This window comes from Mchenga conophoros, linkage group LG5 (genome assembly GCF_057382185.1).
Source record: "Mchenga conophoros isolate Kocher_MC1m ecotype Shallow Benthic linkage group LG5, M_conophoros_male_GT1.1, whole genome shotgun sequence".
Classification (NCBI taxonomy): domain Eukaryota; kingdom Metazoa; phylum Chordata; class Actinopteri; order Cichliformes; family Cichlidae; genus Mchenga; species Mchenga conophoros.
In genome coordinates this window covers 27,357,092-27,378,358 of record NC_140530.1, presented here as the reverse complement: position 1 = coordinate 27,378,358, position 21,267 = coordinate 27,357,092, and the positions used below count along the sequence as shown (strand labels likewise).

The window sequence follows — 21,267 nt, the reverse complement described above, 5'->3', positions numbered from 1 at the left end:
AGCCTTGCTCTTTGTTTGTACATTTCTTACCAGCCTCATTAAACGGCTCGCTTTTTGTTAATACCCAAGTTTTGGTTCCACGTTCCTTTTGTGTCTGCATTTTGGGTCCTCTTTACAAATTCCTACAGTCTACCTCCACCAGACTGTGACACTTCTTTTTTTTTTTTTTTTTTTTTTTTTTCTTGACACTTCTAAAGTACACAAAAAATGACCCAAACATCCACAAGGTTTTGACAGTTTATTTGGCAAAATTATGCAATCACTTACTGACCCTTTACCAAATTGTGTAAAAATAAAATGTCTACATCAAGCTTTTTTTTTTAATTTTTTAAATTTTATTTACTGACTAAAATTACACAGCTTCTACCCTGTGATTCTGAGGAATTATGGTTGGACATTGACAGTACAGGTGCACTTGAGGTCTCTGAAGGAGGAGCAGTCAAAGTCAGCCAGGAGGGTCTTCTTGCCAGTCTTCTTGGGAAGTAAGAAAAACGTAACACGAAACCTGTGGCTTGGTTTCAGGTCTGGAAGTCTGAGGGAAACATAAGAGTAAAACAGAACAGTTAAGGTTAATGTTTAATTTGTGAGACCGGATTGGTAAAAGCTTGTGTTCCTAGAACTGTGACGACAGGAGGAAGCTGCAAGATGGGCCAAGGAGGTGAGCAGAAGTTTCTCCACTGGAATTTTGCTGTCCTGATTTCAATGGCCCATCCACTGTTTTACTCCACTGTTTTACACACCATTACAGAAATCTCAGGGACTGCTGAGCACTGTAGTCAGTGGCTAGATAAAGGGGAAAGACCCCAGCTGAGCCCCGAGACGTTAGGGACCCACACCCAGGTGTGATCAGCTTCTAGTGAGCCTGTGTCATTTCAGGTGGTGTGAAGACGGAAATAATGCCATTGCTACATGGAGGAAAAACTGGTGCACACAACACTTGTTGTGTAAAACTGTACACAAGCATTTAGAATCCAGATAAGTTTAAATTATGCACACACGCTTACATGCAATTTTGCTCTCCGTCCACGAGACCACTTCCAGAAATAGTCAGAGTGCAATCTGTCAGTGTCTTGTTGACTGGGTTCATGAAAACCACTTCAGCAGTTGTGCTTTGGTTCACGCTTGCCAGACTGGGAGTCTAAAAGACAAAGATTTTACAGTTCAAAAACTTTTGCATATGCAATATTTTTCCCAACCAAAAATTAGAAACCACAACACGTATATCACTTTCAGTTTATGCAACTTCTGCTATAAATATGACAGCCCACATCATACAACACCACAGATACAGGAGGTGCATGTTTTATACACAGTCATGCACATAGAAAAACACTCACTCTCTGACCATCGCGCATGATATCAGATAAAGGTTTGGGCACACTCACGTGTTCCATCCCGAAGGACAAATATGAAATTTGGTATACATTAAAGACTGCCAACTGTAATAATGTGACCTAACTCCTCATGTAGCAATCAGTTTCAGTTTAACTGTACCAGCTCCATGACCAATTACTTTTAAATACAAGACATGTCAACTGGCAGCGATGGTGCTTTTTGTTTTGTGCTAATTTAGCAAGTCTTTATTTCATTTCACATAATTATATTTATCATTAAAACAAGTACAGCAGGAGATAACAACAGCTGTGAGCTAATGTGTCAGTTGTTCTTCGAACAAAGCTACAGAATGATTACAGAGTGAGAGAGATGGTAGTTTTTTACTCACTGTGATGGAGATTGGAGGATCCAACAGAATGACATCATTCACTGCTAGGTAGACATTTTTCGGCTCCAGCTTATCTGTGACCATAGCTGAAATCTTCATGCTGTCAGAGTCCACCATGTGCTCATGGTACACCAAGAAGGGGACCAAGATAGGGATGGACAGATCTGGAGCAGACAGAGGGAGAGAATTATAGTTGTTGCAGTCTCTCATATGACCTGATCTCTCAATCTGTCTTTGAGGTATCTCTAATCTAAGAATAAACCCCACCCCACAAAAAACACTTCAGTCCTATCCAATTGACTCACCTTTCCCAGGCAGCAGTGTCCCTTCCTTCACCTCACTCTGGATGTTTTCAACCGGTGAGCCATTGTATCTCATGGCCTGGACGCTGATATTGATGGACACAGGCCTGGCAGTGCTGCTCTCACTGTTCAGCACCAGCTTCAGACTCACGTCCTGACCGTCCTTTGGCTTGGATACCTGCAGCATCACAAATAGAGGAATAAGGTACAATTCCCTGTGCACCAGGTTTATTATGCACAATTCCTTAAAATATGATTAAAAAGATATGCTTAAAACAACAGCTTGTGAGATTTGAGTTTTCTTAATTTAGATAAGCACTTTGCTTTTAGGTAACAACGGTAATGGTCATCTCTTTTGAATAAGTTGTGGTTTTTGGGTGGTTTTTTGTTAAAATTGATTTACAGTAGAGACCATTAAGCACAGCCTTTGCTAGCCTTTGCTAATTTCAGCCAGTGGCTATAAACTATGAGTGATTTGTAATTAGACAGCATTCAGTGTGCTTCATGCACAAGATATAGTTAAAATGTAACGTTTTCATTCTCATTAAAGCACATACAGTAAAGACGAATGCAATCCTTAGTTCCAACAAAAACATTTGGCCCAATCACCACCACAGTTGTTAACATTAATGCTATTTGTGGGCCTCCTGATGACATTTCAAAAGAAAACTTGTCAGATGATGATCCTGCAAACAGCCAATCCACCAGTTATTCATCTAACTGGCTGCTCAGCTAGAGCAGGACAAGTGTGCTAAAATGGTCATACTGTAGACACTTGAGTATAGAACTGCATATAAGAGATAACACATTTCACATTGACAGTGCTTTTTTCAGTCCTTTTTATGGTTTTATGGGGTCTGGTGGATTGGATGAGCTTTTATTCATTAACTGTTTTGGTTAAATTATTAAAATTAATTTAAAAAGGCAACAGAGGTAACTTTTTGTTACATTTGTAATAATAAATTTTTTTAGAAAATCCAGACACCAAGTAAGTACTAAAATATATTTAAGATTCACTTAAATAGAAAAATAAAGAGATACAACAGGAACTCTGTGATGTACCTCTTTAAATTGGATGTTTATTTTTGGCTGTGGAACGATGCCCCCAGGAGATGTTCCATTGGTACTGTTTGTGGCCCCTTCATTGCCCATTGTCTCCTTATTTCTGGAGAGGGCATATTTAAATACGGTTCTCTCCTTCTCAGTGCCTGTGGGGATTGAAAATGTTGTTGAGTTCAAGATTCACAAATTAATTTTTATCAAATAATATCAAATGTTCAGACCATAATGAAATGAACCTTCTCATTACTGATGAAGTTTATTACATCTTCATCTGCAATATATTTTGCAAATTCCTATTACTCCATTAGGTTTATATAGTTGAATTTTGAAATTCCCAATAATACAAAATGTGACATAAATTATGAAATAATTCAGAGAAATAACTTTAATCTGTCAAAAGTAATAATAAATAAAAAATTCCATAAATCTTAACCAATGAAAGTCAGACATTGCTTTTCAACCATGCTTCAACTGAATTATTTAAAAAAATAAATGCATGAAACAGGCCTGGACAAAAATGATGGTACCCCTAGAAAAGAATGAAAATAATGTGACCAAAGGGACATGTATGTTAATCCAAAGTGTGTTCACTAATCAGCATCACAGGTGTCCACAATCTTGTAATCAGTCAGTGGGCCTATATATAGGACTCCAGGTAGTCACTGTGTTGTTTGGTGATATGGTGTGTACCACACTCAACATGGACCAGAGGAAGCAAAGGAAAGAGTTGTCTCAGGAGATTAGAAAGAAAATAATGTTAAAGGTAAAGGCTACAAGACCATCTCCAAGCAGCTAGATATTCCTGTGACTACAGTTGTACATGCCATTCAGCAATTTAAGATCCATGGGACTGTAGCCAACCTCCCTGGATGTGGCCACAGGAGGAAAATTGATGACAAATCAAAGAGACGGATAATTCGCATGGTAACAAAAGCCCAGAAAGACTTCTAAAAAGATCCAAGCTAAGATTCATTCTCAAAGAACATCAGTGTCAGATCGCACCATCTGTTGTTGTTTGAGCCGAAGTAGGCTACATGGGAGATGACCAAGGAGGACACCATGGTTAAAAACAAATCATAAAAAAGCCAGACTGGAATATGTCAAGTTTCTGGGAGAATGTCTTGTGGACAGATGAGACAAAAATTTAACTTTTTGCCAAGGCACATCAGCTCTATGTTCACAGACGGAAAAATGAAGCATATCAAGAAAAGAACACTGTCCCAACTTTGAAACATGGGGGAGGCTCGGTTATGTTCTGGGACTGCTTTGCTGCATCTGGCACAGGGTGTCTCCAATCTGTGCAGGGTACAATGAAATCTCAAGACTACTCGATTCTAGAGAGAAATGTGCTGGCCAGTGTCAGAAAGCTCACAGGTCATGGGTCTTACAACAGGACAATGACCAAAAACACACAAAAATGGCTAAGGGGAAAGCATTGGACTATTTTAAAGTGGCCTTCTATGAGCCCTGACCTCAATCCTATTGAGCACCTTTGAAAGGAGCTGAAACATGCAGTCTGGAAAAGGCGTCGTTCAAACTGGAAACAACTGGAGCAGTTTGCTCATGAGGAGTGGGCCAAAATACCTGCTGAGAGGTGCAGAAGTCTCATTGACAGTTACAGGAATCGTTTGATTGCAGTGATTGCCTCAAAAGGTTGTGCAACAAAATATTAAGCTGTGGGTACTATCATTTTTGTGTCCAGGCCTGTTTCATGCATTTTTTTTTTTAATAAGTCAGTTGAAGCATACTTGAAAAGCAATGTCTGACTTTCATTGGTTAAGATATATAGAATTTTTATTTATTACTTCTTTTGTCAGATTAAAGTTCTTTCTGTGACCATTGTGAGTTTTTCTTTCATTGACTGAAGGGTACCAACAATTTTGTCCACGTGTGTATAGTTTCATAATATCAGGATGGCAATGGACGAAATGGTCAGCTCAAATCTTTGAGTTTGTCAGCTGAACTCACCTTCCTTGTACTTGTACTTGTCTGTGATGTCCAGCCTCGTGTTGGAGCCAACAGTCTTGGTGGAGATATTCTGTCCGACTGACTTGGTGTCAGAGAGCATTTTCGTCATTGTGCCATCAGCTTTACACTGAACACAAAAAAACTATTTAGAACACAAAACTAGACATAAAACATTTCTGCCAAAGACTTCCTTCTAAATGGGATATTCATGTATTCATAGAGTCGAGCTATGTATACTAACCAGCCAGTCAATGCAGTCCGCATTGACCTCAGCAAAGACAAATGGGACATCATATTTGAGATCAGTTTCTCCATCCAAGATGGCTTTGACTGGGGCTGGACCGCAGCAGTATACACCTGCATATGTAGAGCAGCTCATTCAGACAAAGTGTTCAAACGCAATACTTAGAAATTTATCTTATATTTACTATCAATAAATTAAAGTAATAAAACAAAGGAAGAAACAGTTTAGACAAGAAATTTCATACCGTCACTCTTTTCCTGTGGTGTTGGATCCACAACTTGCCACCCGTCATATTTTCCATCCTTTGCCAGGTCAGTTCGGGTCATCCAGCACTCTAACCAGACGTGGAAGTTCCTTAAACAGATACAGAACACAACATTCTGATGTTGGAGTGAGTGGAAACTCAACACTGGATTTAGAAAGTCCAGAACAGTCAACAGAGCTGGACTAAGTGACAGCATAAGGAAATTAAAGTGGTTGATCAAAAACTGGGGGGTTGTTGATGATTTTGACAAATTAATTTAAACATGGACAATTACAAAGAAAGAATAATATACCATCTTCAGCTGCACCAAAGAGTAAAACAGTTAAATGTGAATTATAAAATATTAGGGCTCTCTCTTATAAGTCCTTTTTATTAAATGATTTAATAACTGACAACATATTAATTTGTTCTGCCTTACTGAAACCTGGTTACAACAGGTTATATCATGTTAGCTTAAATGAGTCCACACCCCCTCCATCCCACTGTCAGAAACTTGAAACACAGGATGAGGAGGTAGAGTGACAACAATCTTCTACTTTTCTACTTCAATCTATTAATCAAATTAATCATAGACTTAGATGGAGTTTTAATTCATTTTGAAAGCCTAACTCTTGGCCTAGTCCACCATAACGGAAAAAATCAAAAGTCAGTTTTATGTTACTATCGATCTTCCTCCCGCCATCCTCCAGATATCATGGGAGGCCCCTGCAATAGCCTAGACCTACTGCAGCGTAACTAAGAGAGGATTCAGGGCCACCTGGTCCTTCCCTAACTACATGCTTAATAAAAAAGAAATGGTTTAAGTCTAATCTTAAAAATAGAGATGGTGTCTGTCTCCCAGTTCCAAACTAGGAACTGGTTTCACAGAACAGGGGCCTGAAAGCTGAGGACTCCCATTCTACTTTTAAATATTCCAGGAACCACAAGTAAATCAGCAGTGCAAAGTACAAATTAAATGAAAAGCCAGACCCTCCCCAGCCAAGACTCACAGACTTCATAGGTCCCTCAAACTGCCAGGCCTCTGGCTGAGGACCCGAGGTTAAAGGACAAACAAATCTCACATGCAGGGTGAGTGGGGAAAAAAAATAAAAAATATATCTATATATCTATATATATATTAGGGGTGCAACGATACTCATATCGATATTGAACCGTTCAATACAGTGCTTTCGGTTCAGTACGCATATGTATCGAACAATACTAAATTTTAAATTAATTTTATCAACTTTTCTTCTGACGATGCTGTCTGTGTTGAGAGCTCAGTGGATCTGCGTTTGACTACTCTGTCTAGGCTGCACTGTCGAGCGCAGATCCACTGAGGCGCAGGCAAGCTAGCAAGACAGAAGCTAAGCTCTCCTTGCAACATGGCAAATTGAACCTCCCCCATCCTCATTCAGATCTGGCCTTTGGAACTATTTTGGTCTTCATGTGAAGTATGACCCTGAAGGTAAGCGCGTCATGGACAAAAGTAAAACAGTATGTCGGATGTGCCACGCAATGCTTAATTACATTGGTGGGAACTACTGCGTTAGCGCAGTTAGCTCGTTAACGTGTTGACGCCGTCCAGCTGAAGCACAGGGCGATCCGTGGTAGCTCGTTAACGGAGATTTGCTGTGTTGTGGCGTTAACATCATTTCAGATTAACGCTGACAGCACTAGTGGGAACACAACGAATATGACTGCACATTTACACCGACATCATCCTAGTGCAAAGACAAGTGGAAGCAGACAAAAACAACAAGCACGCATGCTATAAACTTTACCTGAGTCATTTAGACAGCCTTTAGCACGTGATTCTCCTTATGGGGACCTGATATGTTTCATATGCTGCTGAGAATATACCCCAGAAGAAGCGTATAGTATAGCTTTTATTTTGGAAAGAGTCATTTCTCTGTAATAAACTCTCGAGTAATTTCTCGATCAGATAGATTTATTATTTTATTACTTTGTTGTTTCAGCAACATTAAATTTAAAAACTGTACTTTTGAGTTAAAATATATATTTATAATTTTAATAAATGACAAATTAAAAAGGCATGAACATTTTTTTGTATCGAAAAAATATCAAACCGTGACACCAAAGTATCGAACCGAACCGTGAATTTTGTGTATGTTGCACCCCTAATATAGATAGATAGATAGATAGATAGATAGATAGATAGATAGATAGATAGATAGATGTCTTACCAGACACTGTCCTTGGTCTCTTTCTCTCTCACTCCATAGTCAGCATGGTACACATCAATGGTGAGATTCTTGTTATTGTCATGAGCTGACTGGAAGTTGGTGATCACACGGCATGGGATGCCCAACAGACGCATTACTGGATCCCAAAAAACAAAGAAAACAGCCAAAAAAAGAAAAGAAGTGAATGAAGCATTTGTCAAATTGTACATTAGATTTTATTGTTAAATATCATTATTCTTAATGCTATGCCACTAGCTGGCCCAGTGATAGAAAGTTGTAAGTAAGGAAAAGACAGATGAGACCCCTGCATATCAGTAATATTATGAACTTCCAGAGAACATCTAGTATTATCCTACATTAGTACTTTGGTCTAGAAAATTGGCGGTTGTACTGTGAGTAAGGACTTGCAGAGTTAGTAAGTACCTGAACACATCACGCCAGCAAATACCCAGCACTGTCCATATTTGACTGATTGGCAGTTGATGTCATACCAGTGCTTGAGGATGGGATAGCTGCCAGACCAGTGAGTGGGTTCATTCCCACCCGAGTATGGACCTGACCACCGTCCCTCCACGACGCCATAGTCATCATTACTGTTGATCTGGAAGCAAAAAAGGAAAACAAAGTTCTCCTTCTTATATTGTGATTTATACAGGTGAGCTATGGTTTCCCTCAAAATGGTTATAAAACATTGATTAACAAAATGCCATAAACCATTCCTTCCTACATGTTACCTTGATTCCTTTTATATTTAAAGTATAATCCTTTAAATCACCCTTTTGCAGAAATGTTCTTTGCAAATAAAATACATCTGTACAGAACAGATGTATATTCATAAATATCCTACCATGGCGCTGACCACACGACTGACGTAGATGGGGTTACAGCGAGCAGAAACATCATTGGCTGCATTTGCCAGGTGTTTGGGGTTGACATCCAAGATCTTCAGACAAATCTTCACCATGTCTTCTTCAAACTGGGCAGGAAGAGAGCAGCTTATCTTAAACTACAGTGGTGTAAGTCATTCATACTTCATAGCAGAGCAAATCTATTCATACTTATCGTCAAAAATTATCTACAGTAGTGTCAGATTGTATCTATGTGACTCACTGAGTCATTCTGTGTGAGTACATTCTTAAAATTTACCTGCAAGCAATTAGCAAACATAAATATATTTTTGCTTATGCAAAGGTTGATGGTGGTTACATCTTCTTTCTCTTGTGTTAAACATTTATCAAGAATCTTAAATTATTCTAGATACTGTATACACCCCTTTAAATTAACCAGTTTTATTTTGCTTTATAGAAGATAAAATATTATAGTGGTGTGAAGACAATGGTGTTTAAACCCTTAAAATAAAATATGCAGTAGCAATAAAATTTTAGCATTATTCAGTAGCTACCATTTTGAAAGATAAGATTGTGCCTTTTTAATATGGTGCTATTTGGTGTCTATTTATTAAACTCAGTGTCAAAAATCTAATAAACCTACACAAAGTGTGTTTGTATGTGTGTACTGGTTTTTCCTATCTTGGTGTAGACCAAAATCTAAAATGTACCATACTTGTGGGGCCCAACCAAAACCCAAGTCCCCATGAGTTTGAAGGCATTTTTCAGACTCAAAATGTGGTTTTAGTGTCAGGGTTACAATTGGGTTATGGTTAGGTTTAGGGGAAGGGTTAGGGTTAGGCATTCATTTTTGATGGTTAGGATTAGGATAAGCGGCTAGGGAAAGCATTATGTCAATGAGACAACACCCGACATATGTATGTGTGTGTGTGTGTGTGTGTGTGGTGTATACCTGCCCAAAGTCCCAGGGAACAGATCTGATGTAGTTCTCACTTCCACTATAGATTATACCATGTTCATTCAACACATACTCCTGTCTCTGTGCCTCATCAGAGAGAGACACTGAATCATCTACAGTAAAAAGGACAGGGATAAATACTTAAGACATAAAGATCAATGGATAGTGTTTTTAAGGAAAACAACAGCAACAGATGAACAGTGTTGATGGACAGTTAGGCAAACTGGCAGCAGACAGAAAGATAACAAACCTACCAGGGCACCAGGGATTGAAGAGCACTACCAGAGTTGCCAACAAGGTTTCCTCGTTCCTATATCTGGCAGTTAAGTTGTACTTTCCGATTGGAGCGTCAGCTGGAGGGGTAATGGTCAAATTCAAGGAACCCGTTAGTGGGTAAGATCTCTTCTCAAGCTCCACCTTCCATACCGCCTTCGCTGACGGCGAACGGCTGATTTTGTCTGGAATACCAAAGCATGACTTTGTCCCCAGGTTCTCGGATGGATGTTTTCCTGTTGAGAGGATTCACAGAGGTAATAGGTAACTAGAGATAAACAATACAATACAATCAAACCGTTTTAACCACCAAAGATGGACATTATGAAAACTATCCTTCTTAAACCCGCATTAATTCTAATGACCAGCAGGTGGTGACTGTTTAAAAAAGTGCAGTTGCAAAGAAGACTATGAGAAAACAGCAGTAAGTAAGCACTTTAATGGTTTATGGTCGCAGTCCCTATTTTCAAATTTTACTGAATGCAACATCATGTTCCTGTTACAACGTTGTTCTTCATTATCATCAGAAACAATGCTCTATGAGTGACAAGTCACTAGTGCAGGTGTGTGTCATGTTTCTCAGTCCTTTTCCTTGACATGTCAGTCAGGTCAAGGCTTTAAAACACCACTGTCTATAAACTGGTGGAAACTGTCACACCAACTGGATCCATCTTTAACTTACCGTCTATGGTCCCTGACAGGACCTTCCATGTCCAAAAAAAGAATTTAATAAACATAAATCAGTACCTTAAAGATGCATCATTACTCTTTTTTTTAAATTATGCATTAAAAGGGGAAATGGGTTCAAAGTTGAGCACAGTCCAAGAATAAATCTATGGAGCTATAAATGAGCATTATAGGTTACCATTTGAAAGTTTAGCCATGTTTACTAAGATATTGACCACATATACATGTACAACACAGAACAAGTAAATGTGTCTCATTATAGACTTGCACCTCTCACTCTATGACAGCTGGGGTAAATATTAACTTTCAAACTTGTTAGAATTTGCATTATGTACTGTACTTCCATGCACATTTCAATCATGCCAGTCACTGCCTCCCTTTTTAATTTCATGCCAACAAAGACATTGCAACCAATGACTGAAAGCAAAAGAAAAACTCTGGTCACATCCAACTGTGCTAGTAGGTGAAAGCCTTTAAGAAGTAAAGCTTAGTTTATATACAACAGAGCCTTTCCCCTTTGTGTTATGTCTAGCTTTCTCCTCACCCTTTCAATTGTCTGCTCCACCCTCATTGCTGTCACCTGACATAATTTCTCTTAATCTCTCTTTCTATTAATAAATATAAAACCTGCTCTCTGTTTGAAATATCTGGCTCCTGTGTTTAAGAGCTCTTTTTAAACTACACTAACACGCATGTATCTTTCATTTTTAATGGGTTTCACAAAGGTCTTGATAGACATCCATATTAAGAATTCCGAAACATTAATATTGCTGATAAAACAGAGAAAAAGAAGAAAATAGAGAAAACAGAAACAAGAAAAAAAAACCCTCATAAAACACTGTTGATACATGGAAATCAATTTTCAAACAGTTCTTTTATTACTTCAATAAACAAAATCTATTAAAAGAAAGTTATATGCAATTTAAAAAATATCTTCATTGTATAACTACAGACCAACCTGTTTCTGCAGTGATGGTGAGCGGGTAAAGGTCAGGGTTGAAAGGTTGCGTCAGTTCAACTTTCACAGTGAACGGCTGACCTCTCCTCACAATCAGCTGATCCTTTGAGAGTTTTTTGGTGTGGTGTTCAGTGTTGTTGATCTCATAGTTGAGACCGACTCCTTTAAAAACTGGAAAAAATAAAAATATAACTGAAACAGACAAAATCAAAAGAATTGTGGCTAGTTTTCCAGGATACTGGAACCTTCATCCTGTTAATGTCTTTTGTGTGTGTCTGTGTGTGTTTTCCTTTCCCTTTTCTCTCCATATGTTTGCCTTAAATGTCAAATTAACTATTCCACACTTAAGGACTAAAGCCCACAGTGGTGATATGTTTACTCCATCTTTTCAAACTGTCAAGAATTGCACCTTTACTTTGACAAAGTTTACTTGCTGAGTTCAAATCTGAAAACCCCTTTCCTCCAACATGTCCGACTTTTTAGTTATGATGTTGATGCAAGAATTGGACAATTAGGATGACTGAACAGAAACAGCAACACATTTCAGCATTTAAGAAGTAAGTTTGGTCTTGAGATAAGAAAAGCCAGATGTTTCATTCTAAGGTTATTTATAGATGTCTGCTCAAGAAATGGATAAATGTAAGCACAATAATTTAATGGAGCTCAGAAGGTAAAGCAGGTCATCTAATCGGAGAGTTAGTGATTCAATCCCTGGCTGCTTCAGTCTGCCTGCCAAAGAACATTGGACAAGATTAAACCCCTAGTTGTTCTCTGATGTCTCCGTCAGAGTATAAATATTAGACAGAAAGTACTGAGGCATAAAAAAGTGCTTGTGTAATGTGTGTGAATGAGGCATGCTGTATAAAAATCAATCTGGCATACTGGTATTTAAACTGACTTGAACCTGGACCTAATTTTGTTTTACAGAACATATTTTGGATTTTCACGGTTGTGAGATAATGACCACAGGCACGCCGTTAGCTTTGTCTGGGTTTTGTTTTTTATTGTGATAAAGTTGAGCATATCACAAAAAAATCTTCACTTGCTTTAATCCAATGCATTTTTATTCCCCAGAAGCTTTTTTAAAGAAACTGCAAAGGTGACTGAAGTCATATCATCTAAGCATTTTATGATATTGTATTTAATTTACCAGATAAAAACTGACACAGATGCAACCTTTTCTAAAAATCTCTTTTTTATTTTGCTTTTGCTTCTAACAAACCATGTGATATAATATTATGTAAATACATTTTATTATGTAAATAATACATCTTGTGTTAAAAAGAAAATGTAAATAACAATACATTCTTCATGCATACAATATATATAAGGTGCGATGTATTGTAAATGATGGTAAAATTCAGTTAATGTACATTCAAAAGTTGCTGTACTTACTTGACCGTCTGGTCTCCGATGACATCTTTCTAGACTTTCTGCAGCAGTTTAAGTACAGCGAGAAGCTCTCTGGAAGGCGCTGACCAGCACACTGACAGGATACGTTGAACCATGGTGGATTTTAAACCAACTCCTACACCCATCCCCATTTCACAAACTAGATTAACCAGCTAGACTAGCCATTTCCTGGTTGTTCAAAAGCTGCTTGCGCATGCGCACGCACGCACACACACACACACACACACACGCACACAGGGTAAAGAATCTTACCAAAACCTGGATCGACTCCAGAAATTAATAACTTTTAAGCAAGATCAAACCGCACCCCTGGCAAAAAATAAATAAATCAAATTCCATTTAGCAATCAAAACTGAACCCATTGCATGACCTCACTGTCAGAGGTGTCATTATGGATCTGACGGTAATTTGTGGATTCCAGTTTGTGACTGCTAATGTGATTTAACCTGCAACGCATCCAAGCATCACACAATGAGCACAAACCTGGATTAGAACTTTACATGCTGCTTTATTTACTCTAAGTACAATATGCATCAGTTTAAAATAAATACTTGCTGATAATTCACAGGTAATTTAGTATAATACATTGCACTAATTATGTATGGAGGGTTTCATCCCAAGTCAAGCATCTTGTGACTGTATGTTAAGCAGAAGGAAGGAGGCCGGGAATAGTGAGTGCCAGAATCCCTATCAAGAATGAGACAACAAACATCCATAAGTACGTCAGAAAGAACTGATCACGTGCTTAGTGAATACATCATTCAGCAGAAACCCAAGAAAGAAGATGAGCGAGAAGAAGAACCATTATGGATGGATAGATTGCATATACCAGATAGAAGAAGGGTGGAAGATGCTATCAAGTATGGCATTCATGGAATGCCATAACCAAGTAGCCGGCACAGTACAATGGAACATCTGTGCCAAGTATAGACTGGAAGTCCCAAGGTCAAAATGGCATACTAGGGTGGGTTGAGAATGTCCAAGCTAAGATCTTGTGGGTCTTCCAGATTCAGATGAACAAACTGGTAATGGCTAACCAATGAGAAATAGTAGTTGTGGACAGGCACAGGAAGATGGCCATAGGGACAGATGTAGCTATACCAAGTAATAGCAACATCAGGAAAAAGGAACATGAAAAGCTGAGAGAGGTGCTTGAGAAAATATGGAGGGTGAAGGCAACAGTGGTCCAGCAGTTTCCAGGAATGACATCTGAGATCTCTTTCCAGAAGAGGGCAGGATTAGGAATTAAAAATATATTGTGCAGGACTCTAAATTTGGGATTAAAAAATAATAATCTACATCTATCTATATAGATAACTATCTATATATTCAACTATCTATATATTGTCTCTCTTACTTTTAGGCTTTCACTATGATACACAGGCTTCCTCAAGGGTGTTCTTGACTTGGTTAGATGTTTTTCTTAACCATGGAAATAATTCAGCATGCACTCTAGTTGTCTTACGTGGTCTTTCAAGCCTTTTGGTGTTGCTGAGGTAGTAAATACCATTAACTTGTTTTAACAACTGATTTGGGCAATTCTAAAGTTTCTGCTGTCTCTTTGTTAGATTTATTTGTGTTTTTCAGTCTGATCACCTCCATCACTTGCACTAACATCTCTTTGGGCCTCTTATTTAAAATTTAATTTGAATTACAGCAAAGAGCTTGCCGTGTTAGTCCATTTGATTTACCTTTGTTATCATTATTTATTTATTTATTTACTTTATTTTAAGCTATTGCAGACAGGACAGACATGACAGAGGGATAGGAAAGGGAGAAAGAAAGAAAGGGAGAGAAGACACTAAAAAAAATCAGCTGGATTTAAATGAAAAGCAAAAAGAAAGTAGCACAATATACACAACACCACAGCAATAACCTAGATAAGTGTAAGTAACAGTAAATACTAAATATTGAATTTTATTGTGCAGCACGTAAGACCGACAGCACACAATGTGTGTGAGCGCGCTTGTATTCAGAAGGTTTCTCTATGTAACGATCGGCTGGAGGGAGTGGGGAGCCGTAGCCCTGCCCCCCAGAGTATGAAGCAGACACGGAGGAGATCCAGGCGTTTTTCGACGTTACAATCAGTATGTAAGCACACAGGTTTTAAAAATCACAAACTGTAATCCATAAAATGCAGTCTGGTCCATAATTATACTTTTGGTAGTGAGTTCATACAATGGGTTTGGTTTTTTTGTTAGCAGGATTACTCAAAACAATAGATGGATTTAGATGACAATCTTTGCAAAAGGTGGAGTTTGATCAAGTTTAAAAGTGATTAACTTCACCAGAGTAGGAACCAGGAAGCTTTGGGAAGACTATTTACCAATATAAAGAGAGTGACTGTGTTTGTGGGTGCTGCATCCTGGAACCTTTGGGCTTGGCAGAGCACGCAGCTGTAAGTGATGTGGCTTCCTGTAGAAGCAACAAGAAAAAAAATCATTAAAAGTTCTACAAAGGTGCATAACTTTCCATTTATCATTATCCTGAGATAACACCTTTTTGACGACGAGAATAAAAAACAAAAGAAAAAAAGCAGTTTGTTGTGAGCTTGGGCTTGAAGTAGCAGTTTACAGTTAGTTAGCACTGTGGATACGATCGAACTCGCTCACATATTTCGCTGAGGGAGACATCAACTGGACTGAATATGTTGAAAGACTGAGAGACTTTTTCTTAGCAAATGAATTCTTGATGAGGGGAAGGAAAGGCCAGTTCTTCTCAGTTCAGAACAAGGAAGTACAAGTTGATATGTAACCTAACTATGTCTTGGAATTGAATCAGCTTCAAAGATCTGGTAACACTGGTTCAAAATCATCGCTGCCTCATGGATTGATGAGGCAGTGTTGCTAATCCAACTTTATGCTCACTGTGTGATGTTTGCAGGCGTTTACTCTGTTTAAATGATGTTACAAGTAGTCTGTACATTTTTAAGTAAGCACACAGGTTTTAAAAATCACAAACTGTAATCCACAAATTGCAGTCATGTCCATAATCACACCTCAGTTAAGCCAGGGCCGTGCCAGCTCCAATCAACATCATGATAATCATGGTTCCCAATAGCTAGATGTCTTCAACGTCCTCCATTGAGAGTGTTGCCAGACACATAACCTGCTACTTCTCCCAGTTGTCCATCGTGTATCCAGCAACAAATGTCAATTGCGTTAAGAGACCAATTGATCAAATCCATAAGTTCGTGATTTAGAGAACAAGACGGAGAGAGTTTCTGAGAGTTAGACAAGACTAGACAAGGACAAGAGAAGCCAAACAGGAGAGCCACACGAGAGTTATTCAGGCAGCTAATTGTGATTAGTGTGCAACGACTTATGAGATGAATTTGCGAATTCTGAACACATTTTAATCACCACTATATCACTGATGAATGTTACTTTTAACAATAATTAATTAACTCAACAAAACATACCTTTCAGCTTTTCATGTGTTTTGAAACTGGGTTTTTGGAGACCTGGAATGTAAATATTTCTGTCTCTAAAGCACACAAAAAGGTTTGGCCATTTTTCATAGTGCATGTTTGAGGTTAACTTTTTCCAAAGAAATAATTAATACAGTTCAGCGGGCTACATACTGAACTTGAAGGATAAAAGCAAAGTATTGATCCAATTGTGTTAGTATCCATCCGATACCAATAATAGTGTTGGTATACTATCGATATTTGGATCAATCCGCCCATCTCTAAAATGCAGGACTCAAATGCAAAAGGTGAATTCAAATTGGCAGCTTTATTGCTAGGAGAATTGTCCATAAACAAAAATTCACACACACAAAAAAACTAAACCCAGAATATGAGAACTAGAAGAAAAAAAACACTGGGAAACGAAAACTGAAACTAGAAACATGGAACTAACATTCAAACCAGAAAAACGGCCTAACACACATGGAGGAGGCACAGAGACTAAATCTAAAGGCTGGAAAATCACAGAGGTGCTAAAGAATAACTAAGGAACATGAAATACAAAAGACAAAACCACAAAAAATCCCACAAAATCCCAGAACATAGAATAAACAAAACCTAAACAAGGAGTCACCTGACTTCAAACCATGATAGTGTTTTTTAAAATGAAATTTAAAAAAATAAAAATAAGTAAATGGATTCAAAAATCAACAATGTATTTCTGACATTTAAAATATCAAATCCTCTTCTCATTTGAGAATCCATTTTCTCACTACATTTCCTTTTCCTGTTAGCTCACAGATTCGTTATTATATTAGCAAATGGATTGGCTTTGGGATTAACTGCTGGAGTAGCTAACAGATTAACTATTGGGTTAGTTATCCCATTTCCAAAATACCAAAATAATGCAAATCAGCCGTGCGATGCGATGCAAAGAGCTCTGTAATTCAGGGGTGCCCAATCCCAGTCCCCGATAGCTACTATCCGGCAGCTTTTAGATGCATCCCTACTTCAGCACCCCTGCTCAAATTGGTTAGACAGACACATTCTTGCTGCCCGCCTTTTGGCTGTGCAGGTTTGCACTGCTAAAACATGTGTGTGCTTATACAAAGGTCATCAGCCTTGGTATTTACACTCTAACCAACAAAGATGAAGAATGAAGGGACTCTTCAGTCAAATGGAGAGCTGAGGCTCCGAGTGTGGGCCTGAAGACAGCCTGACCACCTGTTGAAGGTAACGTGCTGACTTGGCTAATGCTAACATCACCGCATATAGCCCCACGCTTTTCAGATCATGTTAGATTATGAAAATTTGACCTGTTACTTTATACACAGTGTTCGAGCAATAGTTGCAACCTACGGCCTTTAAACTCATGATTAAAATGCTGTCTGTAAACTCATCAGTCCAGATGTTACTGCATACCTTTGTGAGGCTTAGAGTTAGAAGAACTGAGACAGGGTGATTAGAAAAATAGCTCTTAGTTCTCTATTGACTGAAGTCCATTTATTTTAATATACGGGCGCACCTATTTCTGGATGGTTCAAAATCTGAACGCTTAGATTTCTGAATCTAAAGAGTGAATGCATTTAAAGCAGGAACTGCGCACCTTGCTATCAAAAGTTTGGTAAAGTAGCATGAGTACTGTAAAGTTTTGTAGAGTCCTTTTAAAAAATCACACAAGCAACACACCACATCTGGCATATAGTTACATTTTATAGAGTACACTGTTGAAATTGTAAACTGTATAATCCAGTGATCCACTTATTAGTAATTTTTGAGTAAATGGATGTCACTGATAAATCAGTGGTGAAATATACCTGCAGGTGTTTTTAACAAACTGTTTCTTGTTTTTGTTGAATTCATCAGCAGCTGTGGAGAGATGTATTTGAATATCTTCTGCTCCTCTTTTCCTAACCTGGAAGCTAAGGATGGCTTAATCCACACCTGGACACAAGCCTTACCACTTATCATAGATGTTACACCCTCCATGCAGCAACTCCAGAGAGATACCCACGACCACTGATTAGGATTAGCCAGAAATATGTCCCTTTCTGGCAGCTGTGGTAACTTATAATAAGAAAGTTTGCATTTGAAAAATGCTGGGTCATGTATGAATTGTCTGAGACCATGTGTCATCATACAAGGATATTACATTTAGGCTTTTCTGCACCCTCATTCTTAATTAAGTGTTTTAAACTTTGATAAAATATGGCAACTTTGTGTTGTGCTGGGAATTTTTGACCATTCTTCCAGAAGCACATTTGTGAGGTCAGACACTGATGTTGGACCAGAATGCCTGCCTCACAAGTTCTACTCTAATCCAAAACTGTAGTATTGGGTTGATGTCAGGACTAATACAAGCCAAACTTGCTCATCCATGTCTTTAAGGACCTTACTGTGTGCACTGGTGTCCAGCCGTGCTGGAAAAGGAAGGGACCATCCAAACTGTGGCAGGTCATTTCATAACCACAAGGAATTTGATATGAAATGAAATTGTTGCACGATATCGTCCAAAATGTCTTGGTATGCTGAAGAATTATAAGTTCATTTTGACCGGAACTAAGAGGGCGATCCTAACTCCCTGCTCTACCACACTTTACACTTGGCACAAAGCAGTCAGACAAGTACCCATCTCCTGACAACTGCCAAACCCAGACTCATCCATTGGATTGCAAAATGGAGAAACAGGATTTGTCACTCCAGAGAACACTGAGTCCATTGGTGGCATGTTAATTTTTATATCTGTGGCCATGGAAGTGATTGGAAGACTTGAATTCAATGATTTGAATATATGATTTAATAGATTTGACAATATGGTGTATTTTGGACCATTTCTCACAAGAGGTCTCAGTTTTGAAGGGTGCCTCCTCCAGACTTCATGTTTCAGCTCCTTCCATAGATGTTTAACAGGATTTAAATTAGGGCTCATAAAATGCCACTTCAGAATAGTCCAATGTTTTACTCTAAGCCACATAATCCATGTAAGGACTCCTCCCTCTTAATTGTTTTTCTGCGTGCACACATTTTTTTTATATGTACCCCACCCACATAGACACATAAACCCATCATTCCTCACATAGGCACCAAAGGAAAAAAAAATAGGAAACAACAACAACAGAAACACTCCTAAATGCACAGATACGCTAGCTGTCCTGCTGAATGAGGGCTTTGGCTTTCTGCAGGTTGTGATCGACTGCATCATCTACAAACTGAATCCAGGTCAGCTTTGACTCCACTCACACATGACTGGATCTAGAAGGGTTGTGACAATGATAAACAATTTATTTTCATATCACTTATAGAAAGAAACCACCGTGCCAAACATGGACATGAACTAATAATATTCAGGTTTAATCTAACCCAGAAAAATGCAACAGAAAATGATCAGGTATGATCAGATGTTCAGATGCTCCACCCACGTGTTTTTGAATGCTTACTCTGGACTGCACATACAGCACCTGCCGATTGTTCTCTGACCTGCATTAGTTGAATTTCATCTTCTTTCATCATTGAGTACGTTGCTGAATGTGTGCTGGCCCTCAGGTTGTTGTTTGTTTTTTCTTTCTTTCTTTCTTTCTTTCTTTCTTTCTTTCTTTTTTTAAATCTAATTCACACATATTTCTAATTAAATGTGGAATATTTGATTGGTTTTGATGAAACAGGTTATGATAATGATACACACAGGTGTGGTTAAACTGGGAGAACAACATCGCCACCTGCCGGTTTAACTGTAATACTGCTACAGCTGCTGCCACAATTGAATGTAAAGACATGTTGACATGCTGAAGCATACCAAGCATAAGTTTATTTTGACCAGAACTAAGAGGGTGATCCTAACTCCCTGCTCTACCACACTTTACATTTGGCACAAAGCAGTCAGACGAGTACCCTTCTCCGACAACTGCCAAACCCAGACTTGTCCATTGGATTGCAAAATGGAGAAACAGGATTTGTCACTCCAGAGCAGTGGCGGTCCCAGCCTGTTTGGCGCCCTGGGCGAGCGTCAAAGGTGTGCGCATTTTTTGACGTCACACTGTGCGCCACGTTATTGTTTCGGTGAAATGAATTTCTACAATACTGTTACTGTTAATTGTACTCTCTGCAGTGTTTAAATGCTTACATATACACACAGTTACTGTCCCTCCACACATACGACTCGGTTCTGCTTCTATGTCCCATCCTTGTTTACTATTTCCCACCGAGGCTTCTAGACTTCTGATTGGCCAACATTTCTGCACGGTTAGGAATATATCGCCACCTGTTGCTTTGGCATGTTCCTAGCAGCGTTTTCCTTCATTTCTGCGTTTACGTGTGGACGGGATTATTTCTTTTAAACGAAAACGGAAAATCTCCGTTTTCAAAAATACCCGTGTAGCCCAAGGTGTATTTCTAGGATTTCGCACAACCCAGGATTCAAATCATGAATAGATAATGGGCTTGGATTCAGATATCTACTGATACCAGTGTTAAATAATAAAGCTGTACTTGAATGTGAGGTAAAAACTGGAAATCAATCTATTTATGTAAGGCAACATCAGTTTAGGCATAAACATAGCTTTCTTAATTTTTTGCAATATAATTGGACAAATAAATACATTCAAGAATATTATTCACTGCATTTGTATAGTATAAGTTTAGTATAAAATTAGAAATGACTTTACTGCAGTACAGACTTCTTAGCTGTTCCCTTTATGTGTTATTACAGCGGATCATCTGCCTCCATCTAACCCTATCGCCAGCATCCTCCTCTGTCACACCAACCGTCTACATGTCTAATTATATGGTCTAAATGGTCTAATTTTATATGTAGATTGAATTTTTTCCTCTTCCTTTAGTCAATTTATCAATCATACTGAAGAAGCTTTATATATACTTGAACCTGTCTGACTTATTGAACCTTTCATGACATCTCCATATTTTACAACTAATAAAAGGAAATTTTAAATAGTTGTAATTCTGTGTTTGAACAAT

General features: G+C 38.4%; 1 protein-coding gene across 1 annotated transcript; it reads right to left on the bottom strand.

The window, feature by feature from the left end:
• Positions 1-109: 109 nt before the first annotated feature.
• On the bottom strand, positions 110-15,010 carry LOC146574761 (protein-glutamine gamma-glutamyltransferase E-like). The gene is made up of 15 exons (XM_085274667.1): positions 12,870-15,010; positions 11,475-11,645; positions 9,811-10,065; positions 9,551-9,669; positions 8,598-8,726; positions 8,174-8,351; positions 7,751-7,886; positions 5,544-5,653; positions 5,297-5,412; positions 5,056-5,182; positions 3,088-3,233; positions 2,029-2,203; positions 1,724-1,887; positions 1,005-1,138; positions 110-532 (listed from the first exon to the last, which is right to left on the bottom strand). Exons 1-15 carry the CDS (start codon positions 12,892-12,894, stop codon positions 385-387), a joined length of 2,133 nt encoding a protein of 710 aa, XP_085130793.1. The 5' UTR covers positions 12,895-15,010; the 3' UTR covers positions 110-384.
• Positions 15,011-21,267: the final 6,257 nt, after the last annotated feature.

Coding starts and splice junctions, on each gene's coding strand:
- LOC146574761 (XM_085274667.1), bottom strand. CDS start 12,894: ATGTCATCGGAGACCAGACGGTCAA. Junction 5,183..5,296: donor CGGACTGCATTGACTGGCTG/GTTAGTATACAT, acceptor TTTTGTGTTCAG/TGTAAAGCTGATGGCACAAT. Junction 3,234..5,055: donor CAAGTACAAGTACAAGGAAG/GTGAGTTCAGCT, acceptor CAATCCCCACAG/GCACTGAGAAGGAGAGAACC.